General features: G+C 43.5%; 1 protein-coding gene across 10 annotated transcripts in view; it reads right to left on the reverse strand.

The window, feature by feature from the left end:
- The window catches only part of MECOM (MDS1 and EVI1 complex locus), a 548,915-nt gene extending 524,982 nt beyond the window's left edge, over nucleotides 1-23,933 (reverse strand). For 5 of the 10 annotated variants that reach the window (XM_047729880.1, XM_047729855.1, XM_047729831.1 and 2 more), the window contains exon 1: nucleotides 23,591-23,932. In XM_047729880.1, the coding sequence (XP_047585836.1) occupies nucleotides 23,591-23,627 (37 nt within the window). In that variant the 5' untranslated portion in view covers nucleotides 23,628-23,932. Of the gene's footprint in view, nucleotides 1-23,590 lie in introns of all 10 variants that reach the window. The other 5 variants (XM_047729838.1, XM_047729893.1, XM_047729862.1 and 2 more) reach the window with 3 other exon arrangements.
- Nucleotides 23,934-24,412: the final 479 nt, after the last annotated feature.

Consider the following 24,412-nt stretch of genomic DNA (forward strand, 5'->3'; position numbering starts at 1 on the left):
AGAGCTACTACAAAATCCCAAAACCTACACCTCCCATAAGTCATGGTTTGCTAGACAAGAGACAGGATCTGATCTCACCAAAATTGTGAGGAGGTGATTCCAAGCTTACATCATTGTCCCCTGCCCAAACAGTGCAAGTCCTCAGGGAGAGCTCAGGCACTTCCTGGGTGTTAAGCTCAGTGTGTTCTCCTACAGAGACCATGCAGCTTTTGACCAATCACCCAAAGCCTTAGCAGTGATATTCCAGGTTTCCCCAGACAAGAAGAAACTGCACTGGATAAGCAGAAGTCTTCCCACATAGGAGTCTTGACACCTACAATGCTACAGGCCACCTTGAGATGGGAGTTGTGGAAAAGGAGGGGGGAGGGGCCAGAAAATGGAAGGAAATCTGTTCAGTGATCAAGAAAACCTCATTTGGTGAAAACTCCAGACCAGAGCAAGACTGAGGAGTGAAGAGGCCAGCAGCTGAGGTCTAAGGGAGTGAGCTGGAATCACAGCAATGACAAGAAGCAGGAGAGTACTTAGAGTTATCTCAGGGCACAGTCGGCTGAAAGAAAATCAATCCGTATATGACTGCTCTCTATTTGCATAGGGCACAGATCTGGGTGAGTCAGTACTTCTGTGTGACTTTAACCCCATCGAGCCAACTCCTTTCTGATAAGGCTGCACCTTCTGTGCTCCTGTGCAGTGGGGGAGATTTGGCACCGCTCGCCAAAGGTTTCACTACCTTTGAATGAAATAAATAATGTCTGTCGTCTTTCATTTCCCCAGCAAGTTATTCCATGTGATCTCTTGGTAACCTGTAATTCTAGGGCATTCTCACAAACATTGTATTCAGAGAAGCTACAAAAATGTTCTGGCTAATTCCGTACCAATATGCATGCCATTTTTCAGCTAACAAAGCACTTTCCAGTACAGTATCTCACTTGAACCTCATGCCAATCCTGCAGAACACTTATTCTCATTCCCACATTAGAGTTGCAGAAACTGAGCTTAAGACCCATTCGCTATTTGGCCAAAGTCTCACAGCAAGTGGCAGAAGCAGCATTTGAACTTGGGTCTTCTGACGATATCACATTGCTCTGAGGAAAGAAATTCAGAAATAAGAGAACGGTTGTGGGAATTGGCAAAGAGGACTGCACTGGAATGGAGAAGAGCTGTCCAGATGACGGCTGTAAAATTATTTCAAGGAGAAATGAAGACAAATTGGAATTAAGCTCTCTTTTAATTATGCATTTACCAGTGATCTGTCATTGAGAAAGAACTAATACATAGAGTATCAATTTTCAGTAAATATAAATGGCAAATAAGGCATTTAATGAATTGCAAATGACAGTGTTTCTAAGAGTAGTTATCAATCACCAGTAAGGGCCTTCCCATTTATTAGTGATATATTTCATTTCAGGAAAGAATCTAACGGAATGGCTTGGAGAGAACACAGGGATGGTACAGATGGTGGCAGGGAAAGTAGGTACGAGAAATCAAAGTTCTCCTTTATCCATTCCACATGCAAAGGAAAGACAAGGGAAGGAATATATTTGCAAATGGGATTTGGAAATAGTCGGATAACCGGTGATATGTTAACACAGCAAATTTCTCAACCATAGGTGTGTTCTTGAGCCAACTAGCAACAACGACAACAACAGAAGTGCCAAGCAAAGAAGTCTGGCCCCACGTGAAAAGCAGTTCAGAGAAGACAAAAGACAAAAGGCCGACTACTGGAAGAGTCACCATGGTTATGGAGAGGACTCCAACATGCTCCAAGTTGCCAAATTACCTCAGAGAAGGAGTCTACAGATTCACACAGTAATAGGCATTTTCCCTGGCCAGAGTTTGATTCAAAACAAAAATTTTTTTAAAAAAGGGGGGGGGGGGGGGGACTCTCACATCTCCTTCCCCTACCTCATCCTGCTGAACTGTCAAAAACAAAAAACAAAAAAAAACATCTCTTTGGTCAACTAACTGATTTTAATATTGTTTTAAAGTATTTGGGGCTCCTGAGTGGTTCAGTGGGTTAAGCATCTATCTTCAGCTCAGGTCATGATCCCAGGGTCCTGGGATGGAGCCCCACATCCTGCTCCCTGCTCAGCAGGAAACCCGACTCTCCCTTTCTCTCTGCCACTCTCCTAGCTCATGCTCTCTCTCTCTCCCTCTGTCTCAAATAAATAAAATTTAAAAATCTTTTAAGAAAATTAAAAAATAAAGTATTAAGTTCGTTCTGACTGTGGTTGTAAAGCCACCATGCAAAGTATTTAGGGCGCTGTGAAATGATCAGGGGGCGATAAGTCTAATAGCATCTCTTGAAGCTATTACAGAAGGCATGGTTCGGGAAAGAAATGTCGGCAATAGCAAAACCAGAAAAGAGAGAGCTGCAAAGAAAGGCAAGAAATATCTATAAATGGTTACTGTAATCAGTCACTCAAGGTTAGCCTTTCTTCTAATTTTTAAATTACCGATTTATTTTAGCTGCATATACACCATGGAAATGTCTGCAACCACCTCTGAAGCCAGCCAAATTGCATTTCCCCAGGAAATCTAAGAATTCAACTTCTCATTCAAATAACATTGCATATTTATGAAGCCAGGGTCTAATTAAATTACATCAGTCATCAATCTGATTTTGCTAAACTTCCTTTTCACAGAACTACTAGTAGAGATGTGTGAATCCCCAAATATGAATGTTGAAATATTGAACTATTAGCACCGTGTTTTCTAAACAAACCCTCTCATAAGCACAGCTGGTTGGAGCCTTGCACATCTTCTCTCTCCCACACACCTATGTTTTTCCTCCACATCCCTGCTTCTGCCATCCTGTCTCTCCCACCTCACTGGTCCCATAATCCGAATGGTAGAAAAGTGTGAACGAGCAAAAGCCAATTTTGTTATTACTACCATTTCCTTCTGCTTACTCTCAAAACAGAAGCTGCATAAAGGAGAAAGAGGTCACATACAAAATTATTAAAAGAATCCTTCATAGAAAATCATTTACCAAATAGAAGCTTCATAAACATTAACTGAAGACGTTAGGACAGCTCTGGCCTGGCCTTGCTCCTTCATCTCCAGAGGGCTCTGAAACGGGCCTGTCTTTTAGAACACAGCTTCCCATTTTATCTCAATGGCATTCAAAAAGCTCTATAGCAAAAATAGTACTGATGCATTGAGAATGAAATGAAGAATTTCTGCATCGTGAAAAAGATGATCCACTCTCATAAAAGAAGTCACAAAACTTCTCCTGATAGCAACGGATATATGCAGTCTAGTAGCTAAGAAACCTTTCCTCAGTTCCACCCTTCCCATATGAGTGGTCTGGAGAAAGTTATCCTCGTCTTCCTAATTTCAAGCCTCGGCTGCAGAATGGAATCATTCTGTTTTCTCCAGTTGACCCTATAGCTTTTGCGAAACTCCTCTCACATTGCAACTTAGAATGCTCTTAAAATACCTCAGATACGTGTGATTCTAAAGCCCCATTTCTGAGGTGAGAAAATTATACTCTCAGTTCCTGTCATTTTATATTTTATATTATCTTATACAAGTGTTCCAATCAAAATAAACATTCAAAAGCTCTTATAAAAACATGGCTTTAATCTCTCTTTTAAACAATTGAACCGCCTTATCCCTTCACACCTGGTTTGAAGAAAATTCTAAAAACTATAAAATGCAGGTGATCGCTTTGAAGGAAAAAAACAAAGGGGCAATTAGATTAAATGTCATTGGAATAAGCTGCACAATCCAAATGAAATTCCTAAAAGGATTTGTGCAACACAGTTAATAATTTTGAAGCATACAACTTAAGCAAAAAATGGAGACCCCCTTAAAGTGTCCAAAGATACCCGTAAGTGCACACTTTATAAATACACATGCAGGCCTTTTTACGGGCTTATTCCTGCCTTTCAGTAAGGCCATTCTCCTTCACCATAAGTGCACACAAACGTCTGTGTTCCTTAACAGGCTCTGTTCCAGTGTCCACCCCACTGAGCTCAGTGAAACCTCTGGAAGCACTGGGCACATTGAGCCAATGTGCACTTGGGTGCAACTGAACGTACCTGGACAATCCAACAACACGGAACATGTTCATTTAATGGATTTTCATGTATATGGAAGTGAGTGACTGATAGCATTGATTAAAACCAGCCAGGTATAAGGGTCATTGGCATTCGGCATCCAAACTTCCTAAAATATAGCATAATCCCAACTCTTCTGTTTTTTAACATGTCTGGGTAGAGGCATTTATTCTATCTATTTGTTTGTTTGTTTGTTTCTGGAGTTCCTTTTCTGTTGTCCCTACATGTCTTCTCTAGAATCCCTGGGGCTCCCTTTGCATGGGAAGTGTTGTCAGAAGCATTTGTGTAAGGGATTCTAGAAAAACAAAAGACAAAAGCGACAAACAATACAAAAGTGCTCTCTCACAAAGCAGCTGTGAATTCTGTTTTTGTTGTTTTTTAATCTAAAACACATTACTGTCTCTTTAGAAATGACCACCAGATCGAAATGGTCAAAAAGATGTCAGAGCTCACAGACTCTCAAAAGATCATCCACTCTCTGTGATGAAGTCTCCCCAGCGATGCCTTCTCACAGCTAGAAATCTCTCACCTGTGACTGCTACAAAGGCCAGAAATCATAGGCAGAAAGCAAGTGCTAAGAGATTATTTCCAGCTTCCAGCCCCATGCCTGAAACTGAAAGAAAGCTTCACAAAACATATATAACCTTGGGATCAACCCCAAAGGCAGCATTTGCAGCCACCTTGCTATCTCTATCCCCCTAGTTCTTTAATTAAAATGACCTCATTCTTCCCAGTTCCTCATACCCAGGACTCACTACTCTCCACTGGCTGGGTTTCATCCTCAGTGATTCTGATTTAGTTGATTTGGGGTGGGTCCCAAGCATTGTTATATTGAAGCTGTCCAAGTGATTCTCTGAGGTCATATCTGAGTCGTTGTATCTTTTCTTAACTTGTCCACTGCCCTCTTTAAAAAAACAAGCAAAATAAATGAACTAGATCTGAGAAAATAGCCTTCCCCTTATTTAAATCCTCCAGAGTTTTCAGTTATGCAACTCCCAAATACTTTGTTGCAAAGCCCTAGAGATTTGGATATTAAAACAAAGTTGAGGATGGGTAACAGGACTTGGTTTCAGATGTCATGCATGGAGGAAAGATCCAGAAATTTGTTGCTTGCTTCCCTGCCTTAAAAATGTACTGGTGACCCGGGCACCTGGGTGGCTCTGTTGGTTAAGCGTCTGCCTTCAGCTCAGGTCGTCATCCCTGAGATTGAGCCCCATGTCAGGCTCTGCTCTCTGCTCAGCGGCTTCTCCCTCTCCCTCTCCCTCTGCCTGCAGCTCCCCCTGTTTGTGCTCGCACTCTCTCTCTGTCAAATAAATAAATAAATAAATTCTTTATTTTTTTTAAGATTTTATTTATTTAAGAGAGAAAGCACGAGTGAGAGAGAGAACAAGCAGAGTGAAGAGCAGAGGGAGAAGCAGACCCCCCCCACTGAGCAGGGAGCCAGATATGGGACTCAGTCCTGGAACTCCAGGATCATGACCTGAGCCGAAGGCAGGCGCTCAACCGAATGAGCCACCCAGTAACCCTAAATAAATAAAATACTTTATAAAAAAAAAAATGTACTGGTGACCTTGGGGAAGTTACAGTCACAGTGCATTATTCAGAAAATCGGAATCTGGGGTGCCTGGGTGGCTCAGTCGGTTACACATCTGCCTTCAGCTCAGGTCACGATCCCAGGGGCCTGGGATTGAGTCCTGCGTGGGGCTCCTTGCTCAGTGGGGAGTCTTCTTGTCCCTCTGCCTCTGCCCCTCCCCCTCAACTTGCACTCACACACATTCTTCCTCTCCTTCAAATAAATAAATAAATAAATAAATAAAATCTTTAAAAAAGAAAAGAAAATCAGAATCTGAATCCAGTACCATTTACTAGCAAGTTGTAAAGTTTAATTAGTTTATGATTTCAGGCAATGAAGTGATGATTTCTCACCTAGATCATTCATACAACAGAGATTTGAAGATTTCCTAAATAAAACTAAAAACATAAAGTGGCGGAAAACGTCACCACAGATAATTCTGGGAAGAAAATGAAAGACAAAGAGATGAGCAGCCCTTGTCATAAACCAACACTTGACCATAGAGCTGCAGCAAAATTCTTTACTGAGAGTTGTATGAAATCATTTCTTTAAATTAAGCTGTCCTCTGTCCAAAATCTTATTACCTTTTACAAGCTCTGGAATGTTCAGGCAGTGTAATGTTCCATTTTTATTTCTGGATGAAAAAAATAAAGCAGTGGAGCATTCAGATCAAGTTCTTGGCTTTGGTGTAAAGCAGTTCCCTCCTGGACCCCATCTCTGCCCTTGGGACTGAGAGGCCAATGGCAAATAACTAACATGTCTCCAGTGCCCTCATCTCAAACCAAAATTATACTATCCCCTACCTCACAGAGGTATGGGAACTAACCTTGATAATGCATGAGCACTCAATAACCTTGATTAGTACAATCACTTATTGCTGTTATTATAACTTAACTTTATTCTACAAAGAAACTGAGGCACAGAGAGCCTAAGGAGCTTGTCCATCATGACACAGCAAGGTAGAGGAGAGCCAAGTCTTCAGCCGAAACAATGTGGCTCCAGAATCTACAATCTCCCTAGCATTTTTAATATTCTGTCACTTCTAGAACTTTCGATAGCACATTAAATTTACACAGCTGTTTACAGCTTATAAAAGGTTACACATATGTCATCTTACTTTAACATCACCAGTCTGGAGGAAGTCAAAACAGACGTTGTTATTGTTCCTATCTTATACTTGAGGGTGTTGAGTTCAGAGGGTTCGTGCCCTGCCCAAGGACACCAGGTTAATAAATAGCAAAGTAGGGACTCAGACTGTGTCCTGAGTCCTCAGGCAGCATCATCCCCCAGAAGACATGCTGATGGAGCCCAAGATATACTGAACTTTTGAGATGATCACACCTAAGGAAAAAAAACAAGAGTCTATCTTCAAAGTAGATAGGGCTTACAAGGCTACAGAACATTTCCCCTTGGGAAAGTTGAGAATGATAGTCAAGTCTACATAATGAGAGGTTATGATGTGCTGGGGAGAATCCAGTGGTAGCTTTCCACACATCCTGGTAGCAGGCTACCAGTCCCAACCAATGCCACCAATTCCCTCGGAAGGTCTCCTAAGATGCAGCTCATTATATTAGGTATCAGAGTATTTCCTTTCTTGAGGGTAAAGCCTTGGTGACCGAGATTACTATCACTGAATGACAGGAAGAGAGATGTGATACAGAGATCATGAGGTCCTTTGAAAGCCCTCGATGCATAATGCTTTTTACCTTGACATTTCCCATCCTCTTCAGCTCCACCTACCCAGTATTTTTAGGTCAGAGAAACAAAGATACAATACTGTTTCATAGGTCAAACAACACCTATGCTGGTGTTTTAATATTGCAACATTATCAATAAGGTGCTGACATCACTAGCATCTTAAGCATTTAGGCAAATGGGGTGGAGGGTGTGCTCAGGATTTCAAACTGTTCTCAGCAGTAATGATGTTGGATGCACTGATTTCTGTGCCAAGCCTAGTGGCTGGAACATTGGCTTGGACACATACACTCAGCACAGCAAGATGGTTGGCAAAGAGAACTGGAAGAAAGGGCAACACTTTTTCTTATTTCTCTCTTACAGACAACAAAATCACATGCCAGCCTGAGACACAAGCCACTTCTCTGAGTTCATGTCAGCTTTGAGAAGCACTATCTGGTACAAGATAAAAAAAAAAAAACAACTAAGCCTAAAAGTGAGATGTACCTTCTGTCTAGGCATTGTGATCCAATCTTTGGTCTCAGACAGAGCTACAAGTGGCAAAAAGAGGAAACTCTTTGTGAACTTCTTGAGCTGTGAGGAGAGAGTTTCCTCTCACTGTACAAGGGAGAACAACCACTAAGACTGGTGAGCACAGGAAGAATAATTTGCCCATCTGCAGACCCAAGTCTATAGGGCATACACCCCAAGTATGTCCAGCATCTTACTCAAGCGTTGGCATCGGTATTCCCCTAACCACAGACGAATATGATGTGTGGACCTGTGGAGCCAGTTCATTGCCCTTGTAATATATAAATTTCTTTCAAATGAGGCATTTGAAATAAATTTCTAAATATGCCTTAACATGCATTTAACATATGCAAAATTTAACTCTCAAGTTTGAAACAAGTATTTTGTTCTGAGCTTTGAGGCATATAGGTTAAAGAATTTTTTGCAAGAAGAGATATGAAATGAAGGTATGCCCCTGGTCATGTGCTACCATCCAGATCATTGTGATTCAACAGGAATAAGGCTGTTTGCCTTGCACTTGCCCGTACCCTACTGGGCTGACACCATCTAGTCACACGTCTGTCCCCCCCAGTAGACTATAATTTCCTCACGGGCAGGACACATATGTCATTTATCTTTGTATACTCAGTGTCCAACACAGGCTGCTGAATATATCGTCATAAACATTTGTTTAAATGAATTGAATTATGAGTCCAGAAACCTCCTGTGCCCTTCTGATGCTGTCACTAGCCTAGGGTTTGCAGATCAAACATGAAACTCTCCCTCCCTCCATATACAAGCACCTTTGTGCTTGCTTCCAGCTTGTGGACCCAGCGACATGTCCATGTAGTAACTACAAGTGCATTTGACAAAATGAAGCAAAATGTAATACTGATAGACCTTATCTGCTCTGCCCTAGGGTAGAGAATGAGATGAGTTGACTATGCGTGCCATTCTCTAAGTTTTCACATACCACACTTCAAACACTTAATAGACATTCTCTTCACTTAGCTCTCTGCTCAGAAAGGTCTTCTCTGCCCACCCTATGTGTCATCTCTAGCAAGTCACCTTGCTTTAGTTCTTCATACCAGAAGTCAGCATGTGGAAGTTCATGACCATGTACATTTCTTTCACCCAGAATGGGATCTTCACGTGAGCAACGGCCTTGTCTGAGTGTGTACAGCCACCTTCCCATTGCCTGGAATTATAGGTGTTCAGCAAATAGCTGTTGAGTGAATGGGTCGGTGATAGTCACAGCAAGCATTTAAAGAGTCTGATTTTGTTTTCAAGTATCTCGAATGAAAACCATCTCAGCATTAACACCCAAGTGGAGCAGGCAATGACCTCCACATCTGACAGATATTAAGAGAAATGGAGTACGGTATTATTTTCAAATGAAAGACCCCAAACACTCAGCTGGGTGGGTGTGACTTCACAATGTTAACAAAATATTTGAAAAGTCAGGCACAGGATTCAGTATTCCGAGCTCATGGAACTACTTTCTGTAGTCATTGATAACCAGCAACAGGCAGAGAGTGATCTTCGTCTCAGTTAATAAACTACTGTCATGGGTATATGTCAATATTTTCAGGAAGGTGAGTGTTTCTAGGATTTTGTTCATCATGCCTTATATATACTAGGCACTCAATAACCATTTATTGACTCGATTTGATTGATCTCAGCTAAAATACGTTTTGAAAATGTTAACAAGAGTAATGCCCCCATGGAACAACCTTTATGCACTCAAGAAAAAAATACATGAATTTGGAACATATACTGTACTCAAAGGAATCAAAATTGCAAAGTAAATTAATTCTTAAAAGGATTTATGTGACTAAATTTTAATTCCTTGAATGGTACCTTTTCAAATCCAATCTAAAATGTCTAGTATGTTTTTAATCTAATATAGTCCAATGAGCTTTAATAAGCAAAGTTGTTCCCACTAGAGCCAAAACCCAGATATTCCATTTTTGTAAACTTCTGTGTAAAGGAATGAGCTGAACTAATTTTTTTCTGATTTTTTTATATTTAATCAACAACATCATTGCCAAAGAAAACCACTTTTCAGAAGTCTCTCTATCCTGGTTTATAACTTATAATCAAAAGCTGGAATTTTGCATCTGATGGGCTTTAGTGTGTAACATTATACTGTCATATTTTTGATGCTATAGTTAAAAGTAAGAGATAGTTTCCATTATAAAAGTTTTCCCATAGCCTGGTTACCCAGTGAAACACATTTTCCTATAAAAATGGTCTTTAAAATTTGTAGGTTAGAAATTATTGTGGGTAATATTTTTTTCAAGAACATCAAAAATTTTTTATTGGCTTCAGATAACTTTCAGCATTTGTGTAGTCCCATCAGTGATCTTAAGGTGGATATAAAAGGATAAGGCAGTATGATAACAATGGACCAGGCAAACAAAGAAATTATAATTTAAAAAAAAAGAAAGAAAGAAAACTTGAGGCTTGAAACCCTTATCCTTATCCAGTTAGAGTTACACGGATTGATTTCAACTACAACTGATTCTAAGCAGCAGGAGAAAAATGGGAGTGGGGGCATGAATATGAGGTCCAGAACAATCCAATAAGCTTGGAATATCACAGATATATGACAGTGGATCTTACAAAAATCTACCTCAGCTCTAGAGTTCGACCCTTGGTCCCTCGGGGGGATAACGATGCTTGGAAATCTGATCTGTCCTGACAGGGTAAGGCAATCCTCTATGACCTTCCCAAAGCCCTGCTGTGCCCATGGTTCAGAGGCCAGCACACTTCACCCTGAACTGTGAGCTTCCTTTAATTGTATACTTCACTTTCATTTTCCCTTACAGTCCTGGTTTGGAGAACTCCTCTGTCTGTTCTGTTCTGTTCTGTTCTGAAAACTGGAAATGCCCCAAGTGTCATCCATAGAGGACTGGTTCAATAAGATGTGTGACATCCAAACAATGGTAGATCTGCTGCCTTTAAAGGAATGTGTTAGGTTGATACATATGGAGGAAAGATTCAAGGTATATTGTTAAGTCTTAAAAAAGAAAAATGAAAGTTGCTCTAAAAAATTATAAATCTACACACGTGCATTTACTAATAGATGCATGGGGGGAAAATCTACAGGACATTATACACTAAATGATGAATAGCAGTCATCTGCAGACACTGTGACAAGAACATGGACCACAGAGGACTTTCATTTTTTAGGTGATAGAGTCTTGTAGTTTTTTATTGTTAGAAGTCTGTATAAATTTTATAATCAGAAAAAAATGTTCTTAAAATAATGAAAAAAAGAGCTTGATTAAGAGTTTAGGACATTATATAATAAACATCAGAGGGTGAATCAAGTCTGAACACGTAGGCAGACCTCTGTAATAGCTATAATTGGAATTTAGAAGTCCATGCACCATTGAATTTATGTGAAAATGTCTATGCGTATTTGCATTTTCTGGAGAGAAGCTCCATACCTTCCATCAGATTCTGGCAAATGTCAGAAATCCAAAAGGTCACAAACCCTGATTCTAGCAGAAACCAAGAGTGTTGTTTCATCCCTCCATTCATTTTTATTATCATCTTATCATGAAACATTTTATTACTATTTAATTTCATAGTTCCTGTCAAGGTAAAGTCTATAATCAGCACCAAAGTATAAAATCCGTAGTTTTTCATCTCTGCCCTCACTTAAAGAGACTCCCAATGCCTTAAGGACAATCCTTAGAACAGGATAAAAAGTCACACCTGGCTGGTCTTGGGGTAGGGAAACTCTGTAACTGTTCAGGACTTGAGGACAGTTGTCCAAGACACTAAGAGTCCTGTTTTCTCCATGAAGATACATGAAGATAAGAGATTTGTGAAATGTGGTTATGGAAGTGGGAAATGGGATATGGATGCTGGGGAGGGGTGGAGAAGAAGTCATGGTTGCATTTAAATTAAGGGAACTCCAGGAACTCCAGGGTGCCAAGGTAATTCAGTCAGTTAAGCCTCTGACTCTGGGTTTCAGCTCAGGTCATGATCTCATGGGTCCTGAGATTGAGCCCCACTTTGGGCTCTGCACTTAGCAGAGAGTCTGCTTGAGGATTCTTTCCCTATGTCCCTTCCTCTACCTCTCCCCACCCAAATAAATAAATAAATCTTTAAAAAGGAATTAATTAATTAAGGGGACTCCATTGGATGAGTGGGGTTAATTTAATGAGCAAAACAAAATTCAATGCAACATCATTATCTGTCAGCCTTAAATTGTTCAAGAGCCTTAATCGTAAATGTATATTAAAATATGGGGCAAAATTCATGTTGCTTTGATCTATATTAATATTGCCTATATTGGGGTTACCATTTATATAAAAACTCAGCATTTGATGACTTCTGTAAAGCTGACTACCCCAAATCCCTGGGAAATACATGAGTTCACAAAACACTTCACCACATCTCTATCTTGACTCACTGACGGTCTCCAGAATCCAGTCCATTACAGAGTTTCCATAAACCTTAAGATCAAGTGTAGATCAATAACAATTTGTAATTTAAGTAAGAAACCATGGGTTATACCTGCACTGGCAAAATGAGGAGCATTCTTGGTGAAAATTAGGAATAATTCTCTACTTTCCAAATGTGCTTTCCAGGTGGTTTATCACTGTCAAAATAAGGCCAATTGTGAATTTAATACGCAATTAAAGTGTCAGATATCCCGGAGTCCTAGTGCTGACATTACCTCACTGTGCAGGTTTTACAGGCAAAGAATTTGAAGGGGTTCACATAATATACCAAAGCCCACCACTAACCACCTTCACCTAATTGTACCAATATCTGCCACATAAAAAGCAAAAAACTGGGCACTATACAAAACAGAAATGGGTTCTCCAGGAGTTTTATGACTTAGCCAGAAAAATAAGATATCTCTATCTATAGTGAAAATAAGGATATATAATAAGATGCCAAAATGATGGTAGGTGAAAATAATTCCATGTTATTGGAATAAAAAGACATAGAGAAATCACACCTCCAGGAGTGATGAGGAGGAATGAATCTCATGAAGAAGGGAGGGTTTAAACTAACTCCTAAGGAAGGAATTAGATTTTGAAGGTCAAAGTACTATCTGGGTAGATTTAGAGATTAAGGCAACATTGTGGCCAGAAGTTGGAAGATGGAAGCAAAAGGTTGGGCAAGCAAGGGAGGGAGAGGAGCAGAATGAGCAAACCAGTTAGGCTGAATAGACCAGTCTTGGGTAGGGAGATAAATATGCCGGAAAAGTTAATAAAATAATAACGAACATGTATTGAGCTCCTACTGTATTTCAGACACTTTACACGCATTAGTTAATCAAATCCTCCCGTGACGTAAGTACTTTTAGTGGCTCACCTTCATTTTACCCACCTAGTAAACGGTGGAGTCAGGATTCCCACTCAGGTCCATATAAGTCAGAACAGGCTCAGAATCACCACATTCTTCTGACTCAAGAGTGGGGAGGCCCTCCTAAACCAGGCTAAGAAATTTAGGTTTCAGTGTCCGGTATAAAAATGGGAGCTATGTTATCCGATAACCCACCGATAATGCCTATAGGCATGGCTTATCACTACTCTAGAGATTCCTGGGCAAACACTGCATTATATGATGATTTTTCCCACAATGTTAACTGAAAGTAACAAGTATTTGTTGACCAGTTCCTTGACTAGGGTACTAACTTACCTAGTATATAGTGCTCGGCCTAAACTTAATTGGGAGAATCCCCTGCATTGGTATTCTATCACCCTAATTAGTCCTCAGGACTTAATTTTACCTATTATTAACCTACCACTTCTGCTGGAAATATGGCCCAAGATAATAAACAGAACAATGTGTGTTATCTTTCAAATATTCCCTCAATATACACAAACCTTCCTGTAAGGAGAGCCACTCTTGTCAAATAATACAGTCATCCCTTGAAAACTAATTTCTTCAGGGCACCTGGGTGGCTCTGTGGGTTAAGCCTCTGCCTTCAGCTCAGGTTATGATCTCAGGGTCCTGGGATCGAGTCCCACATTGGGTTTCCTGCTTAGTGAGAGTCTGCCTGCCTCTCCCCCTACTTGCTTCTCTCCCCGTTCTCCGACAAATAAATAAATAAATAAAATCTTAAAAAAAAGAAAACTAATTTTTTCATCTGAGGCTCATGTCTTAAAAATCGGTTGGGTTCTTCAGGCTGGGACATCTGGACCCTGCTATGGGGCAGGGATGAACTTTTCCTCCCACAGTAGCCAAATTACTTCTCCCACTGTGGAAAACCACAGAAAACTATCTCCTAATGATTTACTGCCCAACCCCCAGCCCACAAAACAGAGAATTGGGTTGAGTGAGAAATAAGAAAGAACGGTGGCCAGTGGCTAGCAGAGGGGTAGTGAGTTCTTCAGTTTATTTTCTTAAGCCAATTAAAGATAAAGCGGCATGGAGGGAAAGAAAGACACAACATGGCCGTGAAAGACTTTTTTTCCAGATAAATGGCCAGATATCAGATTCTGTAATAACTACTTCCACCTATCAAAACACACACACACACACACACACACACACACACACATTAACTTTGGGTTGGAGGAGGAAGATAAAGATCTTAAAAACACAAGATAATATTCAGGAAGCCTTGTGGATATCGTAAAATGTTGGAACTTTGAAGGACCCTTGGAAGTCCTCTAATCCAGACCTTGCAAACCCAGGGCCCATGAACTATACAGAGCAGACAGAGGTGTTTCATTGGGCCTGCAAAATGTTGCTTGTTGATGATTTTTTCTTGAACCTAGTCAACACTTTAAAGTAGAGAAAATTTGGGGCGCCTGGGTGGCTCAGTGAGTTAAGCCGCTGCCTTCAGCTCGGGTCATGATCTCAGGGTCCTGGGATCAAGTCCCGCATCGGGCTCTCTGCTCAGCAGGGAGCCGGCTTCCCTCTCTCTCTCTCTCTGCCTGCCTCTCTGTCTACTTGTGATCTCTCTCTGTCAAATAAATAAATAAAATCTTAAAAAAAAAAAAAGTAGAGAAAATTTAAATAATAATCCAGATATGAGTCTTCTCTTAAAAATTGGAGACCTAGCAGCACTGGGCCCCCTTATCCAAATGGCAGGAGCGAGCTAGAACTGAGTAGCAGCTGCCTCCTTTAGAGAAGGCTTGAGCTCAGTCTACCACCACTCCTTTTTGCTCTAGAATACAAGGCTGGGTGTCAAAAATATAAATAAAATAGGAGATGGTTTAGTGCTTATACCCACTTTGCTTCATTCGTTTATCTTGCCTGCCAAATCCTATAGGCATTTGTGTTTACAAGCTCTGATCTAGTCCATTCTCGTGATTTAGAGAAGAGTAACTCAGCTAGGATGGTAAAGTGACTTACAAAACTCATTCCACTGGGGAGCCAGGGTGGCTCAGTCGGTTGAGCATCTGACTCTTGGTTTCAACTCAGGTCATGATCTCAGGGTTGTGGGATCAAGTCCTTTTCTGGCTCCACACTTGGCTTATAGTCTGTTTGAGATTCTCTTTCCCTTTCTCTGCCCCTCACCTTGCTCCTGCATATGCACTCTCTCTCTCTCAAATAAAGAAATAAAATCTTTTTTTAACACCATTAAATTTTTTAAAAACTCTTTCCATTAAAAATGAAATGTTCATCTACAGGGATTACGGTCTAATGACAATGGGAGAGTATGCACAACTAAATTTAGGCTGTGTGCACACAATGACACAATCAGTGAAGCAAGGTTAAAATTTCAACCACTTTATTTACCCAGCGTCCCCCTCCCCAGGAAGAAAGATTCTCCAGTTTTCAGAATAAATTTACTGCCTATTTTGCCTTCATATACAGCTTTAATGTGCCCAACTTTATCCTCAGGGCATGATTTATTGAGAAGAGAGACAAAATGCTTACTATATATATGCAAATGCTTCTAAAAATGAGACTATAAAAAATAGAGTGGAGGGAAATATGTCTAAAAAATTCCTCTTCAGGGGTGCCTGGGTGGCTCAGCGGGTTACGCCACTGCCTTCGGCTCAGGTCATGATCCCAGGGTCCTGAGATGGAGTCCCGCATCGGGCTCCTTGCTCAGCGGGGAGACTGCTTCTCTCTCTGCCTCTCCCTGCCACTCTGCCTGCTTGTGCTCTCTCTCTCTCTCTCTCTCAAAAAAAAAAAAAAAAATCCTCTTCAGAAAATTTAAATGATATATTAGAAGGAAAATGAAAATTTTGTTAGGGAATGGCTTTTGACCTAAGTACTTTGCATACATCATCCCAATTAACCCTCACAGCAGCCCAAGATGGGTGGTATTATTACCCCCACTTTACAAAGAAAGGTACATTTCAGAGGCACTGGAAGATGACCTGGCTCTTCAGTAGGGGACCACACCCAGATTCAAACTCTGAGGAGCCTGATTGCAAAGTTCCAGAAAGAAGGTAATGGGGCTTGTCCCTGTACATGGAGAGATCGCACTGATATTTGTGCCAGAAGCCTGCCCATCGCTGAAGCCGACCAAGGGCTATATTCAAGGACTTTCACAAATGTCATAATCTGAACAACTCTAATGTACAAAATTAATTCCTTTAGGCAAGTTCTTGAATGAGGTTAAGAAAGCCTTGGTTCCTCCTGTTATATATAGTCAATGACCTCTAAGCAGGTATTTACTAAGGGGATTAGCAAAATCTCTTCTAAATAACATTTCTTCTCAGATTTGTCATAAAAGTTAGTAGTCAAGGATTTGGCTGAATATGCAAGCCAAAAGCATGTTTGTTAATGAATAAGAATAACAACTAAAATTAAAATAAAAAGTCATTCAAGAATAAGAGCTTTTGAAGAGTCGGGCATTTGATTAAAAATTCACTTGCTTTTTTTTTCTATAATGAAACAGTTCCTTAACCACAAAACAGCTTTTATAATAATGCAGAAGAGTATGGTTCCAAGTAAAACACTCCCCCCATTTTAATCATGGCTATTATTTTTGAAAATGAAAATGGCTGAGGTCATTGTAATCTATTTTAGGGTTTGCATGAGTTGGTGGTATTTTTTTCTTGGCTTTGAGCTCTCCATGTTACCAGCTAACTGTTATGGGTTTTGCTATGTGCCCTTTCAAATCCCACTCTTTTTAATAATGTTGTACTTTATACACATAAATTACAGTGAATTCCACTTTCTTTGCTAACAACTCCAGATGGGGTCCACACTTCCAAGAGGACTAGAACTTGCCTTTTTTTTTTAATTGTTATTATTAAGTATGTACTCCTTAGAACAAGTATGTTCCTACCTTCGTTAAAATGCTGTGGATGTTCAAATACTAAGAGATTAGTAAAAACATAGAATTCATGTAGTCCTTTTCAAAATCAAGCTGAAATATGAGGATAGCATTTGTGTATCTACCCTTTCCAACTTACAAAGACAGACACGCATGAAGAAAAAATGCCCGGAAACAAAACATCATCTGGGCAGAGCTCTAGACCTACCCATACCTGCGGACTGGCGAGTCTACGACACATCTCCTGTAGGACCCAGCAGACAAAATTATCAAATATCTAAAGACACTACAGTTACACATTCAGGCCTCCCTTTTCATGTGATTAATATTTCACTGACTTTCTGAATTTAGCTTGGCTTTTTACTACACTTCGCTATCACAGCACACAGAACAGCCCAAGATCCATCGAAATAGCGCCTACCCAGCCACAAGGGAGAGAATGTCTTTACAAAACATACATATGGTGAAGGTCTGCCTACTAAAATGCCTTAAGCTCTGTTTGTTTGTTTATTTTTTTAAAAAATCAACTTGCGAGCCCAATGTAATAAGATGCTATAGCTTTTATGAAAGAGGTGAAATAATTTTAAACACAGACACACAATGAGTTTATTTATTTAGAAACTTGTTAAATAGAGTCTGGGAATTCAAATATTCAATGTTGACATTGTACAGAACTGGCCAGGAGCCAGAACCCAGTCTCCAGAGGGACCCACTGGACAAGGAATTCAGGCCTTTCTCTCCTCCCACTTGAGCTAAATAGGTAGAGGCCATTAGTTATACTCACAGCAATATCTGAACCGCACTCGAATTCGCTGCCCTCGCCAAGGCACTTCAAAGGAGGGCAAGTGTGTTTAGCTTTTTAGTGCTGAACTAGAGCGATATGTCACACTTTTGAAAGAGTTTTGTAAACAGTTTCTTCCTTATGTAGAAACATCTCTGAAGTTTCTTGTATGGCATGTAAGCAAGGATAATTAACAAGGATTATACTTTTTTCATTTACTGGGGGAAAAAAATATAATACCAATCTGTGTGCAAACGGGATCTGGAAGAAGAGACACACTGCTTCTGTCTTCCTTTCTCTCTCTCTTGTTTTCTGCCCCATTTGTTTGTCTCCTTTTTTAGCCTCTTCCTCACACTTGTTCTCACTACACAGCCAATTTCCTTGAGAATTCTCTGGTAAACTCAGAAGGCCAGAAGAGTGGGAAGGGGGAAATCTAATTTTAGAAAAAGGACCGTGGCAAATGGGGTAGGGAGGGAACTAATGATTCATCTTGGGCTGCCCAGATGAAAAGAAAAGCAGACCCCACAGACCTTTTTAGAAAGTGCCTGAAGCAGAGGCTTCCAGCCAAGGAAGGGTTAACCACCACTTCAGAAAAATGTGCCTGGCATCATTATCCTGCTCCAGTCTCCCCGGCCTCCCCGCCTGGTCTCCCCCTAGCCCCTCTCTCCCCCAGCCCTGGTGAGTGAATGAAGGTGTGCCTGCCCTCCTCGCTTGAGTGTTCCTTAACCCGGGATGTGTGAGCCTGTGTGTCTGTGGGAGAGAGAGGGGTGCATGTGAGTGCATGTGTGTACACCGTCAATGCAAACCGTGCTCTACGAGAAGCAGAAGCAGGGCGCCAGGCACGCAGCACCTCTGAGGCTGCAGAGGGAAGATCTGGCCTAAGCTTGACAGCCAGGAGCTGAGCAGCTGGGATGGGATGTGTGGGGGTCCTAGGGGACAGCCACAGCCAAGCTCCTACTAGGGCCTCCCCAGCTCCACTCCCCACTTCTCAAGAGAGACCACTTCCACTGCCTGTGACAGTTTTGAGATGAGGGGTGGAAGGCTGGACTGAGCTCTTGGAACTAGGGCTCTTCCAGGAGCTGAGTTCCTCAGGAACAGGGGTGAGAGCCATCGGCCAGAAGGTGACCAGTCAAGTTTCTCCACTTCAGGGCCCGCTTCCAGCAGAGGTGAAACGGAGAGAGGGGACTGAGCTAGACGCGCCGAGGGTAACAAGTCGCCTCTCTCTTGCCCTCCTTTGCCCTTCTTGCCCTGGGGGGACCCCAACCTTGTACTCCCTGCCCCAGGTAACTTCTGCAGCGATAACCTGGCCCCAAGTTCCAAAAATGAAATAAAACAAACTTCCAAACAACAAGATATTTAAAGGGAAACTACTTACAGAGTTACTACCTTCAACTTTATAAAAGAGAAGAAGGAAGCAAAAATTTCTTAGGATGACGCGTTAATTCCTATTCGATAAGCGACCTACATGTTGAATGTCTGTCGGCAGAGGAGGCCTGGCCCCGGGTAGTAGAAAGAGTCCTCCGCTCAGAAAACCTGTGAACTGGATCACCCCGCAAGGACTCACTCACGCACACTTATGCACACACTCACATGCACATCGTCACCAAGACCTGCGAATTCTCAGCCCCTACAAATAAAAGCCTGAAAAAGGATCCTTTCTTTCCAGCCTTCCTGCCTCTGCAGCTAATAAACCGTATACCCTTCCACAGTGTTTAGGATGGGGTAAGGGGATGAAAAGCGTTATTAACCTTCTCCTAAACATGAATATTTTTTTTTTTTTTGGCGAAACACATCGAAATGCTGCAGGAATAGTGCGCTCCAAGTGCCAAATGCAATAAAGAAGCCCTAAGCCAGGGTAATGGTCAAGTAATGGCAAATAAACCGCCTTCCTAGAAGGGGCCTCAGCCTCGGATGGGTGAGCGTTTTTCCTCCTCAAAAGCAGTCTGAAATAAACAAGTTTGTTTGTTTGTTTTAAACAAAGCCCTGTATTTCAATCTTTTCTTTTTTAACTATGGAGGAAAAACACAAATACGTAGGCATACGGGAAATGCAGGCTGGAAACTGGGTGCACGTTTCCTTTGTTAGGTACTGGGCTGCTAAGGTGAGGAGTTTAAGCACGTGAGGGAGGGTCGTCATCTTCCTTACCTATTTAAGAGACTCTTTTGAGACAAAGATCAAGTGTACAAGTAACAAGTGCCCCCCTCTCGGGGGTCTTGCTAATCGCATCGCCTTCTGGGTCTTTACGAGACTTCTGGGGGGCCGGTAGCTAAGGGGGGTTACACGTTGCAACTCCTTCAGCGCTGTGATTGAAACCCTGCCCGGTGTCACTTTAGGGAAGTGGGGTGGGGGTTACTTCCGTGTTTCCGCTGTAGACAGGCTGCGCAAACCCAGCCAGACTTCTTTCCCACCACCAGGAGAAAAAAGTTGCAACTGGCAATCCTGGCACCGCCCAGGTGCTGTCCTAGCTGCTGCCCCAAAAAACCACTGGGAAGCCTCCCGGAGCTGCCAGCGTTCGCTTGGCTTTTAGTTTTTTGTGGGTTTTTTTTGTTGTTGTTGTTTGTTTTGTTTTTTTTCTTAAAGATGGGAATAAGAGCCAAGGGCTTTTATGACTGTCCATCTTCTTGCTTTTTCCCTTCTTTTTATTTTTAATCAAACGGTTTATCCCTCCCAAATGATTTGCAACGAATTTATTGGTTTCAACTATTGAGTAAAAAAAAAGAGAGAGAGAGAGAAAAGAGAAAACAAGCCCTATAAGTTGGAACATGGGTTGTGCATTCATTTGGGCTTAACTTCAGTGGGTACTTTCAGGGTCCATGGGATCCTGTAGTGTAGCCAAGATCGGGACAGGACTTGGCCAACAAAGACATTTACAAAAGACAAAAAGAGTAACAAGAAATCCAGAAAACTGTTGTTCCTATGTGATCTGTTCCCATTGCAAGGTTGACATTGCATTAAAAAAAAAAAATGTAGGTATGTTTTTTAAAGTATGCTGCTCACACTGTCTCTTTCTAACCCAGAAAAAAAGAAAGAAAGAAAGAAAGAAAGAAGAAAAGAAAGAAAGAAAGGAAGGAAGGAAGGAAGAAAGAAAGAAAAAGAAAGAAACCGGTGCAGAGAGAGCGGCGAAGTTTTCGCTGGACTGCACGGCAAGGGGTCACTGACTATCTCCGCCACGCTCAAGGAAACTCACGCACTACGGCAGGGGGAAGGAAATAGCGCTTTAAAATGCAAAAAAAAAAAAAAAAAAAAAAAAAAAAATCCCTACTTTTTACGTGATTTCCTTTATTACTCAGATTGTGACTGATGCTTCTGCCTGAGAAAGGCTGCCCAGTGGCAACAGCTGGAGCAGCGCGAGCGAGAACCTGAGGCTCAGCGAGGAAAGTTGGTGAGAGTTCCTATCTAGTTATCAGAAAGCGGCAGCGGCATCCTTGGAGACGTTAGAGACAAAAAGAATGGGTCTCCCACTGAATGAATGACAAGTATCCTCAGATCGAACGAGGTTCGGTTTCTGGATGTTGAGCCGGCTGTGCGTGCGGGAATATTTTAATAGGATGGCGTATAGCTTGGAAATTAATACAGTTGAAAAAGTTCCTCAACAAAATTCGAAGGGTTTTGTGTTCTGCTTTCACTTCGGCGGATACCGGGCAATGAGGCGCAAAGCATTCGGCTTTCATTTCACAATTTAGGCATGGTTGAAATAGGCTCTCCACGCTTCCCGCCCCCCCACCCCACACCGTTCTCATCCGCCCACCCTCCAACCTCTCTCACACACACACACATATATACACACACACACTCCAAACCTTTAGCCGGAATTGAAGCCCCCAGGCCTCCAAGCATATGTACATTTAATTCCTCCTCAGATGAAAATAAAGACATCGGTCTTATTTAAAAGAAAACAGGAAAAACAAACAAACAAAAAAAGGTCTTCTACTGGCGCCCTTTGACAGTGTCGCAACTAAGTGAAATGAACAATATCCAAAAGAGAAACAGATGTACTGATGGCCCAAGAGCCTGGATTTAGGTTGATCCCTGAGACGGGGGCGAAAGGAAACGTACTGGGAAGTGAAGGAGTGCTTGAGTGAGGACTGGACGAAGCACTGGAAAGGAGCCTGCGATGACACCATCTCTCTGGGCTAGACCTCAGACTCCCGCTGCCAAAGAAACCCAGCCCGCAGAGGTGCTGCTGCCTTCCGCGAGGCTGCAGTGGGGACCTGGGAGGCTGGAAGGCGTGGGGACGTACTTGGTTTTAATATGCAAGGGTGGGGGAATTGTGATTTTACTGGGGAGAAGCATCCTACCCACCCCAACTCTCTCTTATCTGGTCCACAAGCAAAACAATTTGTTTTGTTTTGTTTTGTTTTGTTTTTCCAGCAAGTGGGAGAGCGAACGGCGGCCTGTCCCCTCCCGAGGCTGTTCCAGCCTCGCGTGCTGACACCTCGAGGAGGGCTTTGGACTGCTCGCGTTTGCTCCGGGTCTCGGTACCTCCTAGTCCTCTTACACTCGAGGTAGAAGCGTCTAGACAAACACAGTCCTAACGCCTACAGTCCCGATCGAGGCTTCTGCCTTTCCGGACTGTGTCGGCTCCGCGGACAATTCCGGGCGAAGTCCCCCAACACTTCTGTGAGAAAAGTGGGGGATGGGGGACCCTGCCGCCCCTGTCCTGAACCCAATCTCCCTGGTCCCGCGTGACCAAGGCCGCTCCCTGCCGGGCAGGCAGGGGGCGCCGGGGAGGGTTAGTGACCCGAGACCCGGGCTGCATCCAGAAATGGAGCGAGAGGTTCTGCAGTGCTCTCTCTGCGGCCTAAGGTCCCGGCAGCCCGCCCCCTGGGGGTCACTCGGCGCCCGGCCAGCCTGGGGCTCGAAGGCGGGAGCAGGCCCTTTCGGCCCCCTTCTCTTCGGCGGCCGTCGCCGCTGGCTGTGCGCCCTGCCCTCCTCACTGTCCAGGCGCTCGCCGGGCCTCTTCTCTCTTCACCTGCCCTCGGCTCCGCGGAGGCGGTAGCTCCGCACTGCCAGTGCCTCACTACCACCACACACGGCGACTACAGCCCCCTCTCTCGTCTCCCCCACTCCCCACCCCAGTCGTCCCGCCGCGCGGCGCACGCCGGAGAGCACCGCCGAGCGCACAGCGCCCACTACCGCAACCGCAGCTCGGCGCAGCCCGCCAGCCCGCGCAACTTCCAGCGGCCGCCTCGCAACTTTTCCCAACTCCACCACGGCTGCCCGCCGCCGCCGCCACTGTGGCTCCCTCCGAGCCTACCACCCACCCCAAACCCCAGAAACAAACCGAGGCTCGAAAACGCTCCCATCCCCAGTCCGCCTCCCCCCATCCCCCGCTCCCCCTCCCATACCCGGGGCTAGCTGGTTGGCCAGAGGCAACTCTCCTCCGCCTGGGGGGAAGGGGAGGGGAGGGGGAGACTCTCTCATCTCCTCTCCCCCCCCACCCCACCCCTTCCCGCTCGCTCTCGCGCGCTCTTCTCCCTCCCAACCCGGTCTTGGCTGCCCCCACCCCCACCCCCACCCCGGGGTTGCCACAGCTTGTCGGTGCGCGGGGCTAAGGGCTGCCCCGGCTCCTCTGGCGCCCAAACCAAGAGCGAGAGCGCGGGCGGCTGGGCGCGAAGGCTGGGACCGGCAGGTTGCTGGGGCTGCGTTGCGCCTGCCCTCCACCCGGCCCCGGCGCGAGAGGCAGCTGCGCGCTCCCTCCCGGAGCGCTGGAGACAGATATGCAAGATGGCAGAGGAGGGGGAAAGCCAATAGAAAAGGGATATTGCACCTACTTGTGGCCAGTTTCCTTGCCCTGCCTTTGGATCTCATGCTGTGCCCAGTCCTGCAGCCGCTGGTGTGTGGTTGGGTTTTTTTTTTTCTTGGATCTTTTCCTTCTTTTGCTCTCCCTCTCGCTCCCTCCCTCGCTCCTCTCTCTCTCTCTCTCTCACACACACACACACACACACACACACACACACGCGCCCGCACTTAAACACACACTCTCTGTCTTTCCCTCTTTCACTCTCTCTCCCTCCCTCTCTCTCTTTCTCTCAATCCACACTCGCTATCTCTCCAGCATTGTCAGTTCGGACACCTTCGCACATGCGCGCTAGACGCCCCTCCAACATCTCAGCGCCGCCAAAAAAAGTTTGGAGCGATTTATCACTTTGATTTGGAGATCTTGTCAGATGGCAATCGCTGAGGAGGCGGAGAAAGGGAGCCACGGGGAGGGCGGCGGGGGGCGGGGAACGAGCACAGGGAGCCAGAGGGGAGCAGACACCTCGCCCCAAAATAAGGCGGGCGGGGGAGGGGGGCGGAATAAAACGACCAGGGCAAAGGATGGATTTCATGTTGGAATCACCAATAAGCCTGTATCGTTACTATTATTGTTTTTCCCACCATAAATTGCAGGAAATTTTCTATACTATCCACGGAGAAAGCAAGAAGTGGGGCTTTTAAAATCTTTTCCATGCTAAAGAACTAGAAGGACAGGACTTTTGACAACTGATCCAGGAGAAAGAATTCATCCTGAACTTCAGGAAATCTGCTGCCGCTCCTGCTGCTACTGAAGCTCTTGCGGCTTGTGCTTTCAGAGTGGAAAGCTGAATAAGTAA

Source organism: Lutra lutra, chromosome 1 (genome assembly GCF_902655055.1).
Source record: "Lutra lutra chromosome 1, mLutLut1.2, whole genome shotgun sequence".
NCBI lineage: Eukaryota > Metazoa > Chordata > Mammalia > Carnivora > Mustelidae > Lutra > Lutra lutra.